The following is a 23,304-nucleotide window of genomic DNA, read 5'->3' on the forward strand; positions in this document are numbered from 1 at the left end:
CAAGCCCAGGTCCTTATACATGAAACCACACCGCAGGCCGTAAATACATTCAGACAGCAAATGAGCTCATCAGATGACCAAAATAGCATTTTGGTTGCACCTCTTTCTAAGGAACGCAGATCTGACGTTTTTTGGAAGCTCAAAATAATCACAACTGCCACGTAACAAGAACTTTCCACTCTATGCACAAAAATCCCACTACGTGCAAAAGGCAAAATGAAACTTGGTTACTCAGGAGTGACTGCGATCTTCCTGTGTAGGCCTTCCTTTAGGCCTGTTCACTGGAAACTTCAAAGGAACCAATGCATACTACTTAACTTGTGATATATATTTTTTTATTGAATAAAGCAGCACCTTACAAATATTTGACATAATACTATGTTATTGTACAAAATGTAGTTGTACCAAAAAGAGATTATCTGGTTTCAGAAGAACTGCTGACTAATTCAGTTAGTAACTTTTCATCTAGCCTACAAGAAATTGGTTTTAAAAAAAAAAAAAAACTACTCTTCTTACCCCAGTTCACAGGCACAAAAACCAACAAAAAAAACTATGTAGTCTTGAAGTTTCAGGTAAAGGCAGAAAACAGCCCCATCAGTAAACTGGCATCAGCAGCAACCCAGGAGTGATATAAACTGGTACAATGGGATTAACTTGGAAAAAAATATTCCGACGATTGCTCTGGTTTCCAGAGAAATAAAATCTCATTTCCGTGTGACACGTATGTATGGTTTAAATTAACGAGTGCCAGGTACTGGCACATAAAAGGGACATTTACTTTTATCATAACTTGTATTACCAAAAAATAAAAAAAATAAAAAATAAATAAAACTGAAAGTCTACATGGCTTCACACAGTATGTGAAAATAGTAAATATGAGGGAGACTAAATAAAAGGAGGCAATATCCTTGCGTATTTTCAACCTTATGAAAATATATGGAGCATCAAATGAGAAGTTCTTTAACCTGACAAATGTCATTGCACCTCTGGCAAACAGCCATTTTCTTCCAGATGCATGTAAACAAACAACAATTTGGAACTGATTAGGTTGCATACGAACCACTGCTACTTCTACGGAAACTGAAGTTGAAAAAAAATGAAAATAAATGCACCTCAAGAACAAACTACAGCTAATTTCTAACCCTCGTAGAAGTCCCTGTTGGGAATGAGGGACCGTGAAATGGGTCATGAAAATCTTTTTTTTTTTTTTATTTATTTCTATTTCTCTTAACTTTGTATATTTTATATTTATGATATTTATCTATCTTTCCGTGACTGTGCACTTGTGAAAGGTTCAGGGGTGCCCAAGACTCTGGACAGCAGAGTGAAACAGGGCACGGTTCACACGTTTTGAGCGAGTCTCGCATCTGGAGGCGCAGAGCGTCTTCGCGGTCGACCCAAGGCTCTCCTGGGTTTTCAACGTCACCGCGAGCTCTGCAGCGGCCAGGCAGGAAGACTCGGGCGTGAAATGACGTAGCACTGGGAACTGTAGTTAAGACTTGGAAAAAGGACAGAAGTTCAGTGCTACTGAGTTCAGCACGACCACCGACTAAACGCTGGGGGGGGGGCGGAGGGGTGGGGGGGGTTTTACAAAAACAAAGGCTCTTCAGGTTAACACCTTCCATGGAAGCGCTTGGGTGGTCATGGCAACTGGCGAAAAAAAGATAATACTGCTTTTTCTGCAGTGCTAGTTCTAGGCACAGAAGTTGTGTCTACTGCTCCATCTGACACTCTCTGCTCCAAAGGGTGGGTGGAGGGGGGGGGGGGGTGGAGGCTCAACAGCAGCAGTCAACATGCTGGCTCCTTCCTCTGCTGATGTAGCATCTCAATCACGCTGATGATGTCCTCTTCTGGAACCTGGACCAAAATGGGGTGCAAAAAAAAAAAAAAGAAAAAAAAGAAACGTTAAAAATAAACCTTGTCAATTCACCTTACACCTGATCACACGTAGTACAAGAGCTTTGCGCAGTGCAGAGATGCTGTTCTGACCACCAGTAGTTCTTGTTCTATCCCACTGATAACATATATAAATTTATCAGACCAGCGTACTGTATGCTGGTTTTTGGTGCAACCTTAATTTCATTTTGTGAAGTATTCAGAGTGGTTAATCGTTTTTAACTACACTTTTTATGTCCAATGAGCAATGAGCAAATACTTCAAGAGACATTTATGCTACAAAGAACAGTAATTTTTTATCAATAATTGTTATCAGAGCAGTTCTCAGACTATTGCTTTCGTTTTCCTCTAATCTGCGGTGGCAAATGACTCCTTTCAAAAGAGGTCACATCTTTAATTAACTGATGGTCCGACAACCGAAATCGGTGAAGTCCTAAATGTTGGGGATAGAAACCAAAACCATTTTTGGAAACCTAAGATTTTAAAGCCAAAGCGAATGAAAATGAGTCAAACCAGCACAAAATCAGAGAACTTAAAACTGCTGTTCTGTCACTTTTCAATAGCCTTAATTAATCAAGAGACTGGTTCACATGTACGACAGCATACTCCAAGACCAGGGTTTATAAACGCAGATCCAAAGCTAAAACCAATGGTCGAATTTCTAGATTTTGGTCTCCTGGATTTTTTTGTTTTTCATTTTTTGTACAAAAAAACCTATGAATGCAAATCTTCATCAGTCCACATTATCCACAATATAAATAGCAATATTACGTTGGATAAACAACATAATGATTAACCAGAGTTAACAGAATTGCAGGCTTGTGATAATACCTTCTTTGGTTTTCTTGAGGGAGAGAAAAAATTTGTCAAAAACCACAATGCAAAAACACTTTTGCATTAGCTGCACGCATGATGATTAGAGCAGAAGCACCTATCCTTATGAACAACAGTTACGGGCAAAGCTGGAAATATTATAATTTTGTTATTATTATTATTTTTATTTTTTTACTCATTACCGGAACCATCAAGCAGCCATCCTCCTGCACATCCACGGCATGCATCACAGGTTCTGTGACCGACAGGCAGGCTGCGTAGACCCCGCCACCCTAGGCTGGTACCCAAAAAACACCAGCAGCCATTTTTCCCCACAGCATCACTGCGTTATAAGCCATAAAATGCAACGCATTTGTTAGCATTAGCCGTTACTTTCTGGATCGGCTGCACAAACAGGCTAAAAACGATCCATCTGTGATGATACGCGAATGCAGCAAAAATGACATCGGTTATGATGTGCGAATACAGCAGCTTTTAGGTGCTGCTGGGTTGTCAACTACTTGCTAACCGACGGTCGATGAAAATTCCACTGAGTCAGATTGTGGACAGCCGCAGATATCTCATCATTAGGAACTTTTTTTTTGGCTCTTAATGTGGTCAAATGCTACGGAGGTTTTTGTGTTCGCAGGAAAACTGACAGTTATCTTGCCATTCGATCAGTGTTCGGCTTGACCTAATTTTGATCAGCTCGTCACAAAGGAATAACAATTTCCACAAGAAACACTTCAATAAAGGGTTAATACAGTTATGCAAAGTTGGCAATTTCATTTTTACTGAACACATTCCGGCATCCCTAAAAGGTCCAATGACTCTTCCTCTCATTCCGCTGTAATGTTTACTAAAAAACTCTTTAAAATAAATAAATAAATAAATAAATAAATAAATAAAAAATGAAGACGCATGCTTTGCGATTTTTCAGTTTAAACCTGAGTGTATTAAGAATAAGGTAAGAGCCGACGTCGTATTGGTGGCGTTAAAGTCCCGTACGCAGAGAGGAGAGATGGAGTTTGTCATTTTGGAAAGTTAACTGGGCCATTCTTTGGTCATCCGCTACAGTGGTCTTCTGTGGCCTACCAGGTTGTTTGCCAGCACTGAGCCGTACCAGTGCATTACATTACATTACATTACAGGCATTTGGCAGACGCTCTTATCCAGAGCGACGTACAACAAAGTGTATAACCATAACCAGGAACAAGTATGACGAAACCCCTAGAGAGAAGTTCCGGTCCAAGTACAGGGAACAACCGCATAGTTCAACTTGGACCCTGATGGTTAAACTGATTAACACTAACAACGAGAACGGCAACAACGCAATCTATGGAAAAATAAAAATAAATAAAAATACAAGTAGTCGTTAAGACAGGCGCATCAACTAAGTAACCTATGAAACAGTTGCCTAGTTACAACCCTAAGTTTAGTCATTTACAGGGGGGAAGGGAGGGATGGAGAGAGGTGCAGCCTGAAGAGGTGGGTCTTCAGTCGTCGTTTGAAATGGGTCACAGTCTCAGCTGTTCTGACCTCCACAGGGAGGTCATTCCACCATCGTGGGGCCAGAACAGACAGGAGACGTGTTCTGGAAGTGCAGGTGCGAAGAGGGGGAGGTGCTAGGCGTCCTGAGGTAGCAGAACGGAGGGATCTGGCTGGCATGTAGGGTTTGAATATCTTGTGAAGGTATGCTGGGGCTGATCCCTTGACTGCCTGGTATGCTAGGACCAATGTTTTGAATTTGATGCGAGCTATAACAGACAGCCAGTGGAGGGTAGTGAGCAGGGGAGTTACGTGGGAGTGTCTGGGGAGGTTGAAGACCAGACGAGCCGCAGCATTCTGAATGAGCTGCAGGGGTCTGGTGGCAGATGCTGGTAGTCCAGCCAGAAGAGAGTTGCAGTAGTCCAGGCGGGATAGAACCATTGCTTGGACCAGGAGCTGGGTTGAGTAGGTGGTGAGAAAGGGGCGGATTCTGCGGATGTTGTATAGGAAAAATCTGCATGCCCGGGTTACTGCTGCAATGTTGTTGGAGAGGGACAGCCTGTTGTCCATCATCACTCCGAGATTCTTGGCGCAGGGTGATGATGTCACTACGGTGTCCCCTAAGGAAATGGAAAAGTCGAGGAGGGGAGAGGATAGAGCAGGAATAAAGATTAGCTCCGTCTTTCCTGGGTTGAGCTTCAGGTGGTGATTGTCCATCCAGCTCTGTATGTCCCTCAGGCAAGCGGAGATGCGGGCAGGGACCTGTGTGTCCGATGGGGAGAAGGAGAGAAACAGTTGCGTGTCGTTGGCATAGGAATGATAGGACAAGCCATGGGCAGATATTACAGGGCCAAGGGATCTGGTGTACATGGAGAAGAGAAGGGGACCAAGGACTGAGCCCTGGGGAACTCCGGTGGTGAGGGGACGGGGTGGTGATACCTTACCCGCCCAGGCAACCTGGAAGGAGCGGTCAGAGAGGTAGGACTCAATCCAGTCAAGGACTGTGCCGCGGATCCCTGTTGCTGCCAGGGAGGACAGGAGGGTAGAGTGGTCCACCGTGTCAAATGCAGCGGAGAGGTCTAGAAGAATCAGGACAGAGGAGAGGGAGGCTGCTCGTGCGGCATGGAGTGACTCACTGACCGAGAGGAGTGCAGTCTCAGTCGAGTGGCCAGGCCTGAAGCCAGACTGGTGGGGATCAAGCAGGTTGTTCTCAGAGAAGAAAGCAGAGAGCTGGTTAGATGCAGCACGTTCCAGTGTTTTGGATAGGAAAGGGAGGAGAGATACCAGGCGGTAATTCTTGCTTCTTAACAACATATCAAAGAGTTCATTTTGACACACCCAATATTTTGCCAACGTTTCGAATAAACGTATTCAGATTTTTACACCCCGCGATGGTCAGCTTTAATGGCACTGAGAGCTCTTTGGTTTTTATGCTGAAAGACAACAGCAACAGACACCAAATGCATTTTCCACACCTATAATCAACTCTAAACCTTTAGCTTCTTTAGCTTTGCAAATTAACCAATGATGCAACACACAGGTGGCCAAGAAACAGCTGAATACCTGCAAATTAAAGCCAACAGTCTGTACTTCTTCACAACCAAAAATGCTGTCTCTGTCCATGTACTTAGGGACTGCACTGCATGTGGTAGCTCGGTATGAAGTGGATTTTATAATATGTCTCATGAGTGCAAAGGAATCCAAGAAAAACATGTAGCTTTCATCAGATAAAAGTTAAGCATATTTAAATTAAGTTAACTTGTATTAGTGCCAAAGTGAACAGATTAGTCATCAAACAACATCAAAGGACTGTGCATTACTGTAGACTGTGTGCACTGCAATGCATTATCTGTCTCATCTACAGAGGGAAAATATATTCCTAAGAGAGGCAAGTGTTAAGAACTGCAGACTCGGTTAACCTGTCGACTATACGACTGAGCATTCATCCGAGTTAGACGAACAAGAACAAAAACTGCATTTAACTAGCAATGGCAGAGGACCACAGTCTCCCAACAGAACAACAGAAGGAATGACACTCAGCTGGGTGCTAGGGCCAGTTCCGGAATAGAAAAGCTTTAGAGGGTCGAAAGTTCGGGGTGGTGGTTCCTTCAGAGACAATGCTCCATCGGTGCTCTCTGGTTCTACTCTTCTGGGAAGCTCGTTCCATCACTTATTTTGACAGAACAGCGGAAGTAGTGGGCAATGTGCTGCAGGGACCTGTCCCATAAGGCCATGCAAAAATGCATATAAATTGGGTTGTACTTTTTCCAAAAGGAAGATCTTGCTAATCACATCTAACGAAGAGCCCAAAACAACTGAGCAACTGCACACGTGTACAAATGAACGGTAAATGATCGCATGCCAAGGTTGCATTGGCTCCAAATCTGGATCACATAATTTTATGAAATATTTTTAACCATTCTGACATGAAAAAAATTATTTGTGAGAAAGAAAAAAAAAAAAAAACACTTTTAAATAATAATACATATAATACGTTTTTGTCTTTTTGATCATTTATGTGTCAAGTAATGAAGAGAGAATTTTGGTTGGATAATTCCTTACCCCTCTTTCTGCTAAAAAGCAACTTAACACAAGATGGTGTCACAATGATGATACCCTACAGACTAACAAATCAGTCCCCTCTAACCGTGGGAACCATGTGCTCATGCATTAGCCAATGAGGAAATGTCAGCATGTGTCCCCATTTATTCCAGACCCCACGGCAGAGTTAGCTTTGCAACAAACCAAAAATATTTGGGAGAAAATGCCACAGTCCTGTTTGCCAATTACTATGAGTATGACTTACTGAGGATTGTTGCCTGGTCCTGTTTTTCATTCGCTCATTCAAGGCTTCTAGCTAGTTTGAGGTGGTTAGCAAAGTAAATTTTAATAAATGTTCAAAAGAATTAGATTTATTGTTTATTTTATACACTTTAAAAATGTACACAATATTCATTGTACACGTCTGACTAATGGGGTAACCAACCAAAAAAAAAAAAGTATTAATCTTGAACTTAAGCTGAACTTGAAACTGAACTAAAACTAGGCATTTCCAAAAGAAAAAATTAAAACTAAAACTTGCAAACCAAATCTTACAACTAACAAAAACTAAACTCAAATTTAAATCAAAATTTGAAACTAAATTAAAAAAAACTTATGAAACATTTAAAGCTATAATAACCCTGATTAGAACTATTTTTACATCATCCTGCAAAATGTTTCAAAACAAATCAAAATTCTAACAGGTCTGAAACATTAAGGATGTGAATGTTAAACATTTAACTAGCGGGATTTCAACTAAGTTTTTCACTGAGGCGATCTGATGAGATCAGCAAAATCTGGACTTCAATAGGCCTACATCAAGGAGAAAGGAAATCCTGGTCCTCTCACATCAAACACCTCTACTGCCCCCTGCTGCTGGGAGACAGGTAGGGAACACAAACTCCCCTGCCAACTTCACAATCTCAGAGATCCAGAGAAAATTTGGTGGCTTAACTCGTAAGGAATCTACACGACTGCATAAAGTATTCATTGAAGCCTTGGATGCAAGAAACAAACATAATGATTGGGATCTCTGCTCCTGCAGTGCAGCACAAAATACACGTGAAATAAAATACAAAAGATCCAATCAGACAAAGATCACCTGGACCTCCTCCCTCTATTCATGCTTATCTTACATTAAAAATGAATAGAAGCATGTAATTAATGGCAGGCTCGTTTTCAGTAAGCCTGCAGTCACATTTTATCACTAATCACTTATCACACTTGATAAGTCCATAAAGGCCAAATTAAAAGAGGTGTTTATTGTAGAGTCAACGAGAAACTACACTAAGCAAGAATAACGTTTCAGTTTGTCTCATCTTTACTGCAGAAATAAGACTCAAAAATTGCCTTTTGCGAACGACTTATGACTGACAACACACACACACACATACACACACACATATATAATTGCCATTATGTACATATGGCATTATGTCTATTTCTAGAAGACCCGGTGCATACTGTATTGTAAACTGCAATTAGTTTCACAACATATCCTCAAAAAGCCGTTCCCACCCGCATTTTGAGAGCGCAGCAGGAGAAACGCCTCCTGGTGGACGATGAGATAATACAGGCCGTGCAGTAACCGCCGCTCCCGTTCGGCGGCGGGCACAACGGCGGCGGGAAAGGCGGGCGAGAGGGGGACGGGCGCACTCACCAGGGCGTGGTCGAAGCTGAAAGTGCTTATGTAGTAGGCCGAGATGTCGCTGTCGGCTAGGGGCTGGGAGATCTGGGCCACGATGCCACATTCGTCTGGAGACAGAGAGCACAGATCCTTACAGTTACCGCAAGTGTTAGTCACCACCACCGTCACAGTCATTCAGACAGAGCTGCTCATTGCGAAGCGATGAGGCCGGACTCTGGTGCTCTGCTCTGTACATAGAAACGGGTGCCATTCACGGGTGAGCACACAGAAATGCAAAACCTCTCAGTCAAACGCAGAAAAGATCAGATAAGACATTTCTTTTCCCTGTAAATGTAAACACTGCACCCGAGTGAACAGGCTGCAGCGGTTGTTGGCCAGGTATCCTTCTCATAATCGTTATGCTCGCTTGTGACATGACTGAAGCGGCAACCTTAAAATAACAAATGTGTGTGAGCGTGTTCACATGCGTATATGTCTGTGTGTGTGTGTGTGTGTGGGTGGGTGTATGTGTCTGTGTGTGAATGTGTGTGTGTGTGTGTGTCTGTGTGTGTCTGTGTGTGTCTGTGTGTGTCTGTGTGTGTCTGTGTGTGTCTGTGTGTGTGTTCGCGTAGGGGGTACGTGTGGGGGAGTAGGGGGACTCACCAAAGCCGAGCGGCTGTCCCCCAATGCGCACCATTCTCCAGAGCTCCCCAGACGAGCTGGTGAACAGCAGGTCTGCAGGAAACCTGTCAGACAAACAGAGAGAGGATAACAGTCACTTCTGTAGTCCATCTCATCTCAGTACAGACACGCAGGGAACAGATTCTACAGCCCGTCTCAGAACAGACACACAGGGAACAGATTCTACAGACCGTCTCAGTACAGACACACAGGGAACAGATTCTACAGCCCGTCTCAGTACAGACACACAGGGAACAGATTCTACAGCCTATGTCAGTACAGACACACACAGATTAATCCAGCCCTCATCCTTTCCCACCATATGGCTCATTTCACAATCCCATGTCAACACTGAAAATATCCTCCAGCCACAGATGAATGAAAGCCTCTTGGACAGAAAGGAAGTAGCAAGCAGATGTTTTGGGGATGCCTGGAAAGTCAGACAGTAATTGCTGTTGTTTGATTATGTAATACTAATTACACTTTACTTATCTTTCTTCAACATATGGCACACCATTCTGGCTATTTAGCTTTTTCTTAAATGTATAGTTCTTTTAATAATAATAATTAATTAATTGTGCTTTTCCTTTTTTTTAACTCAATGATTTCAAATGCACAGCACTTGTGACTCAGTAAGCCTATGTTCAACTAATTAATTTATTTATTTTTAAAACTCCGCACCACAAACTGGATCTCCACCCAGTAGTTTATGAATAGGACGAGTTGTCCGTAACAAGCAGTCGTTGCCATGGAGACGGAGGTGATGACCGAGCTGACTTACTGGCGCTGAGCTTCAGTATCCATGACGATGGAGACGTAGCCATCGATCAGGGAGAAAGAGAAGAACTTTATGCAGTCCAGGTCCTGGTTGGCCTGAGTGCCCTCTTTTGGACTGTCACATAAAAAAAGGAGGAAAAAAAAAAGACACAGACGCACGTCGTTAGCAGAGACGAATATATCAAAGCACAGCTTGAATGAGGAAGGACAATGGAAACCCAGCTCGGTGATCAAATTCCTCAAGCCACCGGTGCAAGAACGGTGCCAACAATGCCTCGTTCCGAAAACAAGCCCCACAAAACACAAAAACAGGTCGCGGGAATGACTCAGAGAGGAGAGTTCCCCGCCCAGGACGACGGCATGACGGCAGACCTGCAACAGGTTTACGGCAGCGGATCTGAAACTGATTTACAGACGGTCCAAAAGGGCGTCTGCTCACGACTTCAATTCCAGACCTATGAAAAGAGGTGGAAGTGGAGCGGAATAAAAAAAAATAATAAAAAATGCCAAAAAGGCTGCAGGAAGTTTCTCTATTTGCCCACCGCAGTTCCAAGCTAAATCTCAACCGCTTAAACCAAAATGCTTACAAAGGGTGCTTTTCATACCGCTTTCCCTCCCGAGCTAACATCCCAGCCAATGTTTACACTCGGGATGTGAGCTTAGCATCATAATAAGTAGGTTTGCTAAAGTAATAACAGAGTGTGTGCAAAAGAAATATATAATTTGAACCTGAAGTTAGGCAGAGCCCATTATCAATTTTAAATCAGTTTTGTCATCCTACTCCCATGTAACGTGTCATTCTGGTGAGGTCGACAGTGAAGTTGCACACGGGCAACCGCAGAGTCCTGATTGGCTGGTTAGAAGCTGCATGCTTTCCAGTCAATCTTATTTCTAATGGCATGACAAGCAGTTTATATTTGTATATCACAATTAATACTCAATATATAATAACTCAACAGCGATATTAGCTCTATTTGTACCACCGAACAGAATGCTATAAGCTTCCCTGTTGTCCCAGAATGCTTTGCGCGGGAACGAGACGCCCCACCTGCTGGAGTAGAAGAGCACATCGATCAGGGTGGTGGCGATGGCCGGCAGGGTGTCCGGGTCCAAGCTCATGACACAGAACTGGTTCTGTGGGCTCAGCACGGGGTGCACGGTGGGCTTGGTGGCTGTCGGAAAAGAGTCGGAGAATCGGCTGTTCAGGGTTCCACATGAAACGGGGCGACACGGCTTTTCCGTTCCGGAACACGTTCAAACCACGTTCACGGTCTCCGTTGCCACCCCGACAAATGTTACGCTTTGAGTGAAACCAATTAGCATCATTGGACACTCCAAATTAGGCTGGGGATTGGATATGAGCAGCCCTAAACTGGGTGCCAAATTTTCAATAAATAAATAAATAAATAAATAACCAAGCGAATAAACTGAGCCCAAAGGGCATGGCTAGCAGCTCCCTGGAAACCGAGCCTTGGTGAGAACGTTCTTGTGTTGCCCTGGGTTACCTTCTTTTCCATTCTTCTGGAGGCCGTTGCGCACATCTTGGCTGTGGACGGGCACCGATTCTCCGCCCACCTCCCTGTAGATGTTGAACTCCTCCTCCAGGGTGTGCACCACCACCGCCAGGTCCTTCTCCCGCACCTGCGGATCACCACAGAGGCCCTGATTCACGGCAGCCATTTTGAACCACCACCGCAATCCTAACCCCCCACCCCCCAAAAAAAAACACACACAAGGGCACAGAACATTGTCATGTCAGCAGATTTCCAATTAGAACCTGTTGAATGAAGGGGGGGGGGGGGGGGAGCAGGCAGGGGGTTAACTAGGGATGCGAATAAGTTAAGTATTCAAGTTAATAAATTTCAAATACTGAAGACAATACGGTGCCTACCTTTGGACCAGTGCTCAAATAAGGTACCTGACCCTCAGCAAGCAATGGGTTAGTTGCGTACACTGAAACTTGACTTCACTCCATCAAAAAAGTCCACAAAGGAAAAATCAGACGCGAATCCATCAACAGCTAACAAATGACACTTCTTTAAATAGACTTGCTTATCATGCAAAAACGTGAACGTGTGAAGGATATTTATTACCTAAACATGAGCCTACCGCTCACTGCATATTTACAGATATATTTACTGTATTTTCAGGACACGCCTCAGAATAGACTAACTCAAGAGGCCTGTGCAGACAGACAGACAGACCACTATAAGATCCACCAACACAATCATGAATGACTGTGCATAGAGCATCATGCAAAAATATTTCACTTTTCTTTTTCTTAACCTGCAACTCAAATGGCCAACTTTTAGACTGGAGCAAAGCAAAGAGGCCCAGAGACAAGTCTTTGGGAACTTCATCTACAGCACCAAAGTGAGAGAGAGAGAAAAAAAAAAAGTTCTCGCTCTGGCCAAAGTGGGCACTTTCCCGTTCCAGAATGAACGTGTTTGTGCAGTGACGCAGGAGGGCTGGCGTTAACAGGGGTGTGTTTATGGAACTCTTTTGGAAAAGTGCTAGCTCACCCTATTTTCATCTGACGCTGACAACTATGCTAACACAGCCCGCCAAAACACTGAAGCGCTTTGCAAACTTTGACAGCACAACCGCGAGATCTCCTCTCACATCATGCCACAAGTTATGAGTGCGCACATTTTCGTCGTGTATACAGCAAAAGGCAGCTGATGCTTCCGAAATATGAAGAAGGTGCAAAAGGACAAGGAATCTGGGGGTGATGCAACAGACAGCAGCTTTATTTGAACATTCTGCTGAGCGCTACAGGCTAGAATATGACAAACATTTATTTGTTTATGTCACTTAACTTTTTATCTTGATTACAGTGTATACCTCTACAATATTTACCGTATGAATATTATTAAGACTAATCACTAGCATTGCTCATTTGAAGCGCTGGCTTTTTGGAATGCTTTTGCAAAATTCAAAGTCAGTGTTCTATAACTCCATTGCTTTCGCTTACCAGTAGTGACAGTTACATCAGCATTAGACTGTTTGGTTAAAGAGCATTCCTAATTGCACATTTGTGACCTCACACGTTAAAGGGACAGCAGCATTGCTTCACACAGCCTCGACAGAAACAAACGGCAAACAAAACGGTTTATCCGAGGGCAGGCGTTTAAAGGAAACCACACAAACTTAGAAGCCTGTGATGTGGTGTAACAGAAAAGGCTGAAGCCCTGGTGGGCTAAGAACAGGCTCAGATCTATGATGAGCAGCTGGATTCCTCAGGAGTTCGCCTTCATTTGCCATGTTAGAAAATAAAAAATAAAAATCAACTAAATCGGTCACAATACAGTGTGTTCAGACAAACAGCCAAATACACAGTTACTACTGCCAAATTTACTATAACCACAGAAAGAGATTCTATTATTGCTATTATCTCACGTTCTCACACCAGGTCTAACGCTCTCATTGTTATTTCCGTTGGTTTCCGTGGCAACGGTCTCATGTTTACAATTCTGACCACACAAAAGGCATGTTTGCCATTTCTTAATACAAGGGCTAAATCTGTAGAATGACTCCAAAACAAGTGCCATTCACACAGTGGATCGCGTCAGAATGCTCTAATATTGCGACTCAGAAGCAACACTGCATCACAGAACGGTTCTCTGAGCCGTCCAAATTAAAAATGAAGCGAGACTGAAGGGGAAAAACAAAACAGGTCCTTGGAAAAAAACGGTCAGAAGTGGGGGGGTGGGGGGACAAGGGATGCACCGCTGAAAATAGAGCATGAGCGTGATGTGGAATAAGTGAAAACAGGACTGGGGCTGGCAAAGCGAGCGATAAGCAATTAAGGACCACTTGGCTATGAATAAGTGAGCGGAGAAATGAGGCCTCGTTTGTTTTGGACGTGAGGGGAATGCCACTCACCCTCTAAAAATACCGCGTTTAACCATCAACGCATCCTGCTCAGGCGGTTCCGGCTACACGCAAAGTTAGTCATGGCACACAACCAAATTCGACCGGTAACGGCTAAATTTAGCATCAGCATTAGCTTGTAATGGACTTTTTTAAAGATTTCTCAGAGGGGTGCGGGGCTTAGAAAGTGTGTGCGCACATTATCATTATCTTCCGGAGTTTTAATGAACAGGTGTCCACACTTAGAATTAGTGTCCAATTAGAAGCCTATTGATTAACTTCAGTCTTTAATTTGACCGGTTAAGAATAATTTCTGTTTTTTCTGTAAAGTAGCTCAAGAGGCGTAAGAGCATAAATAATCCCTCTTAGCATGAAAAGCGCCTAATTAAGAACAATTAACAGCTTGTTAAAATTCTGGGACTGAAATTGCAGAAAGAAAACCAGCATACACAAGGGGGCCCCCAGGACCGAGTTTGGGAGAGCGAGGGTGCCCAAACTTATCTGAAAAGGGCTGGTGGTGTGGGACGTAAGTTCGGACAACCCCCGCTCTGGAGGGTCAGAGGTCAAGGGTGCGAGTGCAAGGGTAAGGCGGGACCTCACCAGGATGAAGTCCGTCTGATAGGTGGAGAGCATGAAGACGGACACGTGCTGCTCGGCCAGCGGCGCGATGACGGACTTGGCGATCTTGGTGACGCCCACGGCCTGGGAGCTGCTGGAGGCGTGACCGTTGGAGGCCACGTTGAGCGGGAGCCAGGTGGAACCTTCCACCTGCAGGTACTCGGAGGCGGGGAGCTCTGAGGGGGCGGGGACAGGAAGTCAAAATGCAAAACAATAAAAAATGTCTGACAGGAAACGCTGAACTTTAAAACAGAGAAGCACAATGGGGGGGGGGGGGGGGATAAATAAACAAACCCCATTTCACGGGAGCCAAGCCCCTCTAGGAATACAACAAACTGCACTTTGAGACCAGCTTGGAGGTTCAGTTAGTTTGTGTGCAATGTCACAATGTCATTTTAGTATGCAATGTACAACATTCCACTATTAGGGAAAATTAGTTGGACTAAATTGCTCTGATCTAATCATTCAGACAGACCTCCTCCACCCCATAACTAGGAGTAGCAGAGCTACTTTCTTTTGGCCTCCAGTGTATCTTCTAGGGGTATTAGGCCACAGCGCACAACACAGGTGGCCAGACCCCAAGTGCGGCTAACGCCACTGACCACAGGGGAACTAGAAAAACTTCTGTCTTTGCCCTCAAAATATGCACGGCAAAATAACACAAAGACAGGAACTGCTGTGCATCGGCACACAAAGCCACTTCTTCCCAATGAAAACTGCCGCTTCCTCCAGAAAGAGCGTGGAGAATAAGAGCAAGCGACTTTAGGTCACCTGCATCGAGCGTGAAACGGCCAAAGCGACCCCGTGCTGTCACTGAACGCACTCACTCAACACACTCACTGAACACACTCGCCGAACGCACTCGCAAGACGCACGCACACTCGCACACGCGTTGGCACTCACACGACGCACACTCGCGAACTTGAGAACCCCTGCCAGCTGGTCACAGGACGGGCAAAGTTCTCTCCTGTACGGTCTAAGGCTGTGGTTCCCAAACCATGGAAGGTCACAGGATGTATTTGGGCGGGGGGGGAAAAAGCTTTCTGTCAGTGAAATTGGACGCTGCATATATGCTTCATACACCACATCAGATATGCTTTGTGGGGAGCCATTTCGACACACTGCATGTGAAGAAACCTTTTTCCTTTTTTGTTTCAACATGCGACAAACACTTTGAATAAGGGCTACACAACAGAAGTTGTGTTCAGTCTCGAGCTTTGAAAATGTGGTGCCACTGAGCACGCACACACACACACATATACTTTGGACTGTACAGTTTCTCAGCCCTGCAGAAACCGGGAGGGGCGTGCCATTTGGCAACAGGCAGCCAGCGAATAGGCGGCAATGCCAGACACATGGCATTTCAGAGCCCAACGACGGTTACCAAACGTGGCACGTCCAACTGTGACCTCATCGTTTAAGAGAATCCTGAGGCTGCACGTAAGCACCTTAAAGCTGCTCGACAACTGTCGGGCACGTCAGGCACATCGGCCTTTAGCATTCACCCGCTTCCCTGGAAAACTGTTCCTACCGAGGAAACAGACCCGGTTCAAGTGCATTTTCAGAAGCATTCCAGAGTGGCCTCACACAAGCTTTCACCACATTACACAGAAAACGAAAATGAGTGCCAAAGAAAGTGCTTTAATGCGCTGTAAGATCTGAGAGGAATCCAAAAAACGAGTTTAATAACAAGCACCAGACATGCGTGAGTTTCACGATGCCTAGTACGGTCACAGTTGTATTGGTATTGGCCATGGTTACAGATTCGTAGCGCTTTCATTGAATGACCATGAAAGAATATTGATTTATACCTTTGAATCCTTCCTCATCCAGCACCACTGTGTAATTCTCTGGCGTCTCAGTTAGACTGAAGAACTTGCATCTGTGAGAGAGAGAGAGAGAGAGAGACAGAGACATTCTGAAAACCAACAAAGACAACAGATTGCTTTGGGAAGGCGGGTGGTGGAGGGGAGGGCTCCAACTGGGCCAGTGCTGCCTGCTTCCCAACAGCGTGTGCATCCAAATTCGACAGGCTGCTTCAATGACCCACTGTTTTCTTTTCTTAGAAAGGCCCCCCGTTACCAGTTCTACAATGAGACGCCTTTATCGTGGGGCTCTTTAATTAATACAGTGCTCGCCAGCGAGAGGGAGACATTGCGGGCCCAAAACCGGACGTTTTTGTCACCGAACCAAGAGCTCTTGGTCACTGTGTTCTGCTCCATTTAATACGGCCATTGTCACTAGAGGTTCACTGACCTGCTGCTGAATTGAGTGGCTAGCTGCTGAGGCTCATGGGACAGCAATGGGCATGTTCTCAAAGGACTGTTTTTGCCTGAGAGAAAAACAAGAACCTGAGCTTGATCAGGCCAGAAACTGCTGATAGATCTTCTCTTGCTACTTTGCTGTATTAATAAAGTATAGGCTATTTCAATTCCTGCTCAGGATGATGTAACATGTGAAGGGGGTGGGGGGGTGGGTATCAATCCAAGGGGGAAAAAATACTGCTCCACCCTTTGAGCTAACTCAGCAGCCCATTGTGTTCTGACACTCCAACTTCCTGTTCACCACTCACCCCCCCCAGAACCGTACTTTCAGCAAGGATGCTTATACTTCCTGCTCACCAGGGTTATTTCCTGTTTGTTTGGTATTCAATATGAAATTTATATAACCAGCTCTGGTATAACTAGGTCAAAGCAAGAACAAGATCTCAAAAATTTTATTTTTTATTTTAATATTTTACCAATGTTAATATTAATACATTTGAAACTATAAAATGAAACTTTTTTTATTTTAATATAATTCCGCCATGAATCACTATTAAGTGTCTTTTCTTCCTTCTAATTGACACCCTGCTGTGACATCCAGCACCTGCTTGACTATTCATGAAAAATTAAGACGAAAATAGACCGTGAGAGGATACCAAATTAATCCGATATTGCACTTTGTTTACTGAAATAGAAAAAGAGACTACACCAGACCTGCACTGATCAAGAAAACCCTACTGGTCTGCCTTCCCTCGGCTGGAAGGCGGTGTAACAAAGTCACTCACCGATACTGCTTAAGAAAACACAACAAAAAGGAGCTACTCAGTTATCTAAGCGATAACCCCCAGGAATCTAACTGATAGCCCAAGCGGCTATCTGATACGGTTTGCTTCTGATATAGCCCACAAGAGAAAACACCAGCGAACAGGTGAGGATGGGAGGGGATTTCCCCAGCTTAGAAGACTGGCTTCGGGAAAACCACCTCGCTGGGAGAACGGGGGGGGGGGGGTGGAGAGATCTTTGTCAGCTTGGTCAGGATCCAAGCCCACACAGGACTGCGACCGACCTGCCTCAGGTTGACCACACAGACAGGCTAGCGGCTGGCGGGTAGTGGGAACGCTTTTGTGGACACCCCCCCACCGCCCCTCCCCAACGGGGCCTCTCATACAGGACCAAGCTCGCCCCACTGCTAATGCAGGCTGATGGCAAAAATCTCTCTTGTTCAAAAATCTCTATTGTTGTTGGATCAGAGGCGGCATTGTTCTAGCCAGCTTTCGCTCATTAGCCAACTCTATGGGAGATGTGATCACACAGCCTAACCACACCCCCCCCCCCCAAAAAAAACTGAAAGTACCAGACAAAATAAATGAATAACACAGATTAAGAGATTTACCACTGCAACACACTCCCAGGGACAGGTCAGATTTCAAGTGCTCTCTGCTGTCATGATCATTAAGCAAGCCTTCTTCTACTTTAGGAGAAAGAGCAGACAAAACCTTGTCATTCTTTAAGTTGCAAGATCACCAATATATGATCAGAATGTTCTTAACTGAGCATGCAGATGCTGACGTCACAATCACTGAAGGAGTCTGAGTTCTGGAACACATTCACAAAAAAAAAAAAACATTTGACAAAACCTACTCTTCAAAGGGTTAAAGAGTTTCCATCTCGCAGCTCAGCCAGAGATCTGAGCAGGCTAGGGCCTCGGCCTTGTCTGAATCCCCGTCACCGAGGAGGAGTGGAACACCAAGCTCAGCCACGGAATATATAATCTTTTCAAAAGATTTTTAATAAAGTGCGAAGAGGCGCCATTGACACCTCAGACACAGAGCTAGCAGTCGTTCCTCTCTCTCTCCACTGATTTCTAAAACCCCGTTTGAGGTGCTATGTTACGCGTTTTAAAAACTGCACCTTTTTCGTATTCACACTCCATCTGCCGAGTGACAGCCAAGTGCTAATTTTGAAACCGATAAGCTCGTAACACAGCGGTCTGTCAGAGGGACCTTCCTTTTGCCAACTGCAAGGAGAAGACAAAGCAAATGATGGTAACTCGGGAAACTAAACTGTTGCTTGTTCCCCTGCCTCGCTAGATGCACAGATGAACTAAGGGCCACAAAAACAGGTTTGGGGTCAATTCCATTTTAATTTGGTGAATCAGGATTGGAATCAAATTGAAATCAAATTCATTCATTGAAAAATCCTCAAAGTAAAGTACGGGCATCCTTAAAATTGTGAATTTGTGAATTCACTTCCTGAACTGACTGAATTCAAATGGAATGGACGACCCCCACCTATACAAAGACGATACTGTAACAACTGACACATTGATATATATGCCAAGCACAACCAATTCTCAGCTCCGGACACAACTGGTTACGCAATCAAAGATGTACACTGACTCAGCCAGGTGGCTGGCCTTTGACAGGAAGTACTCCATGAATGAAATGAAGTCCATTTTCCCATGTAAATGTACATTAAGGCTCCATTTCCTGTGTGTGTCCACACCACTCCAGAGGACTGAATGTACTGTGACTAAACATCCCCGGGAGAGGTTTCGCAACCTCTGGACCAGTGTACCTGCAAACACACACAAATACGCACACGCACACGCACACGCACACACACACACACACACACTCTGCTCCCGTTTCTGATAAACGAGGAAAGCAGTGAGTCTACACAGAGAAAACGGAGATAACATGACATAGGCTAACCAGTATAGCGTGAGCCACGAGACAAAAGCAAGGCTTGCTTCAGCTGTTCCGGAAAATTCCAGCTATGCCCCAATGTAACCACGCACAAAACGTTACCTAGAGTGACAAACCACTCGGTCATGTCTGAGATTTTGCAATGCTGTTCTCCAGCCTATTCACAGGTGAGACTGAGAGCAAATTCGATCAGGGTGAAGTGGTATATCCTGTCAGGTTTTGGTGTTTCGCAATATCTGTGCCACGCAAGGGCAGTTTTTTTCAGGGGTAATTATCGCGTACTGTGGCAGATGTACCGCAACATGCATGTACTAATGTTTATAATGCTGGTGACACAGCAAGCACCAACATGCCAACTGCAGCACAGCCTTGACACCGAATGTGTTGTGTTTACACCAGAACAGAACCCGAGGAGCCTTGTGGGAGTGTTCAATTAACGGTGGTAAATTGCACTTTCACAGACTCCTTTCTTGTTTATGTGTTTATTTAATTTCACCATCGCTTAAACACATAGCCTAAATGAACTGAGAACCAGTTCTCAGTGTCAATAACAACCTGCCGGACAGACAGTACAAAACAGGCACACTACAAATGCACATAAATATTACAAGTGAAATGGAATTTGAATTAAGAAGTGTATTATAATTACAGCTATAAGTTGTTCTTTAATAGTAAATACAAGCTTTAGTAACACTCAGCTTTTTAACAGACATATAACCACACAAAGATCCACTACCTTTGAAACATCATTGAACACTTGCCCTCATAATTCATTGTTGTCCACAGAACTGTACGCTTCTGTGTTGTTCAGACAGATTGACAAGCAGTGGCCAGATGTCAGAACCATTTAATAGGGCAATGATTAGAAGTATAATATAATAACAATTACATAACAAAGAAAGGATTTCCAGGGATTTACTAAAAAACCACCATACCAGCCAAACTGTAATTCAGGCTATCAAAAAGGGTTTAGTTTGCCAGTCAAAATTATGAAAAAATACAAAAAAAAGTGGCAAAACAGGTAGGGATCCAAGGCACACTTGATGGTACAGTTAAAGGACTTATTGAACTAATTTCAGCTGTAAAGTAGGTTACTGATGCCATCAGCAGCATATATTTAGAAATTCTTGCACCTCTAACCTATCAAAGCATCGTATTTTTGTCGGCGGTTCGTTATTTAAAGTTGAGTCCAAACCGCCTTGCGGGGGTCGGGCGCGTGACTGGTGCCTTAATTCAACAACGATTCCTGAAATACCCCCCAGACGTAACAGTCATCTTGCAAAGTTTTGCAAGCGTTGAACACTCTGGGTTTGTTCACTCCTTCTACAGATCATTTTGTCCTTAGCTTTAAGCAATACTTAAAACGTCAATCAAGCACTTGTTTATCTTATATAACATGTTTTGCTGTATTCAGAAGACCTCAATACTTGTAAATGTAAATAATAATAATCTGACCCCATGACCTAATAGAGAGATATGTTGAATGAGGTCAAATTTCACCAGGCAATATGGTACGTTAGTCTAACATTGATGAATCAGTTCCTTAAAAAGTGAACTTAAGAGTTCAATCCATATTAGTTTCATGAGTTCTCCTGAACTTGTTTTGCTAATGGATGAACTAAATATGCTATTCTGGTAAACAAAACTTTACTTCTCTTAATAGGCAAACAGCTCTATTGCATTCCGACATCCATGGAAAATGCTCGGCAGAAATATTTGGCAAAACAGACCACAGTCTTCTCTGCTCCGCTGGAATTGCACGTTAACAATTAACTTAAATAGTTTGCTACTTCTTTATCCGTTACTCTCAATTCAGTGCACTTTATTAGCACGCATGATGTTTATATACAACTACAGTGGCAAAGGGTACAAAGGAGAAAATCTGCCTTTTCTCAGGTGGTTTCTCAGTACCGCGGAGACAGGTTTTCTGCGTTAGTTTGACAAGGAAACCAGCTTAACCCGTAGCATTGGCCAACGTTTTGATCGTGCTCACAGCTTGCGATAAATTACCCTGGCAGCTGAGTCCATGTCGCCTTTACATTTCAAACGTGCAGAAGAGCATGCCATTTTTGCTGTTACATTCTCTAGTCGAGAGAATCATTCCGGATATTCACAGTAGTTGAGCAGCATTCATAGGCCACAATATATTAACCAATGCATGTTTACATTATGGTGCTCTGAAAGTGTCATTAACCAAAATAACACCGTTCAGCCCGTTAGCTCACCAGCTAGCTATTTTTGTTTTCAACATCTTGTGTCTTGATTCAGAAGCATCAAGTTTCACTGGACTACATCAAGTTGCAAGACGAATTTTAAATAGCTAGCTAGTCACCAGCTACGCAAGCTAATGAGTTTGGAATGCCGCGTGCTTACCTCGTCCTGTTCCGGAGAAATATTAGTTTGATCAGTGGATGGGTGAAATTCACCAGCCCGTCCTTACAGATACTAGTTACTTTGAGCCTGTGATCTAAAATGTGCAGGTCCATCTCCGCTTTGCCAGTTGTTGTAAACAACGGTATGAAAGGAAAAACACCTTACCGCCTCTCCTTTAAGGGGACTTTTGCAAAATATCCCCCGGACAACAACGATTTAAACGAAGTGTCTATGTTTTTTCGCATTCCCAAGCGCTAGCCAGATACAACCACACACCAGTGGGCTTACCAGCATGAATATCTTACATCAGTCACGGATGAATAAAAAAACATGCAACGCAACTTGACTCCACCACGATATTCAAATACAAGACAGCCTATGAAGCAACACGCCCCCTCGGTCTTAAAGGGACAGGCAAGAACTAATAGTTGTTTTTCCCCCCGTTTTAGTCACAGAAAAATCTAGTAGCACACAAAGGATTCTGTATTTATTAGGACTGTAGACAATCGTTTATTTTTCATATAACCCTTTTTATGGTAAAATCATGATGTCAGTTGATACAGTGGCTCCAAAGTAATGAGCATAATGTTTGGTGTCTGGTAGTGGTAGAGGTAGACCTTTAGGCCTGAATTATAAAGATAATGTCAAAGACTTCACCATGAAGAAGGCTGCAAGACAGAAAATTCCCAAGTAAATTCAAATAGTTTTTGGGTCAGAACTTACATTTTACCTGGATGTTTTGCTTCCAATAAAATAAGAAGAGCAAAATGTATAACATCCTTTAAATGTTGAGACAGCAGTTTATTGATTAGATGAAAAAGGTAAGTATGCTCATGCTGATAAAGAGTTCATATCTTTTTTGCACTTAGTGACATTTTACAAAAATCTTAAGAATATGAAATGAAACTCCATTTAAAATACCATAAATGATGCAGTTAGTTTTTAATTTAGCATGTTGGATGTATTATTATTATTATTATTATTATTATTATTATTATCATCATTATTATCACTTGATCTATGCATCCATAGTGGCCAACTGGAAGAATATGTTGTTACTAAAGTGTTTTCTTGTCCTAACAGTGAGACATCTGTTGTACAAGTTCAGGTGATTGTTTCTCAGGTAGACCACCAGCAGGAAGAGAGTATTCAGCGTTCATCTCCTTAGCTTAAAAGGAAGTACTCAGCTAATGTAGAATGAGGGCGAAACCATCTGTCCACAGTTTCCAATGCAGCTGTACAAGAACACAACGAGCAAACAAATACTGTCATTTAGTAATCACATTGTTGCCTCAACCTCTGCCGTCACAGCCTGTCATAAACTGGAAATTAGTTGGTCTTAATTGCTCTCTTTCGTGCATCAGTATACAATTTTGCACAGAAACCGCACTGCAAAGCACTAATTAGTATATGAGACAGAGATGAACACAGTGTGCCAAGATACATGGTTCTGTTTTTTTGTTTGTTTTTTTTTTATAGCATCATTTAGGGATTTAGTCACATAAACAGGTGCTAAGGTCAGAACACGACCTTGTCAAAAGCTAAACAGCTACGCCTCTGCCAGTGCATTTGAGTGAAGCCTGGAAACAAGTGACTAGTCAACATGCCAAGCATCAGAATAAACTCAGAGCACTGTGAATGCATG

At 43.5% G+C, this 23,304-nt stretch overlaps 1 protein-coding gene across 1 annotated transcript; it reads right to left on the minus strand.

Annotated features, from left to right (window-relative positions):
• Positions 1–318: 318 nt before the first annotated feature.
• castor1 (cytosolic arginine sensor for mTORC1 subunit 1) lies at positions 319–22,024 on the minus strand. The gene is made up of 9 exons (XM_064353641.1): positions 21,660–22,024; positions 16,126–16,196; positions 14,297–14,490; positions 11,329–11,464; positions 10,872–10,995; positions 9,828–9,938; positions 9,029–9,111; positions 8,399–8,493; positions 319–1,857 (listed from the first exon to the last, which is right to left on the minus strand). Exons 1-9 carry the CDS (start codon positions 21,770–21,772, stop codon positions 1,789–1,791), a joined length of 996 nt encoding a protein of 331 aa, XP_064209711.1. The 5' UTR covers positions 21,773–22,024; the 3' UTR covers positions 319–1,788.
• Between the last annotated feature and the right edge of the window lie 1,280 nt (positions 22,025–23,304).

Source organism: Anguilla rostrata, chromosome 10, assembly GCF_018555375.3.
Source record: "Anguilla rostrata isolate EN2019 chromosome 10, ASM1855537v3, whole genome shotgun sequence".
NCBI lineage: Eukaryota > Metazoa > Chordata > Actinopteri > Anguilliformes > Anguillidae > Anguilla > Anguilla rostrata.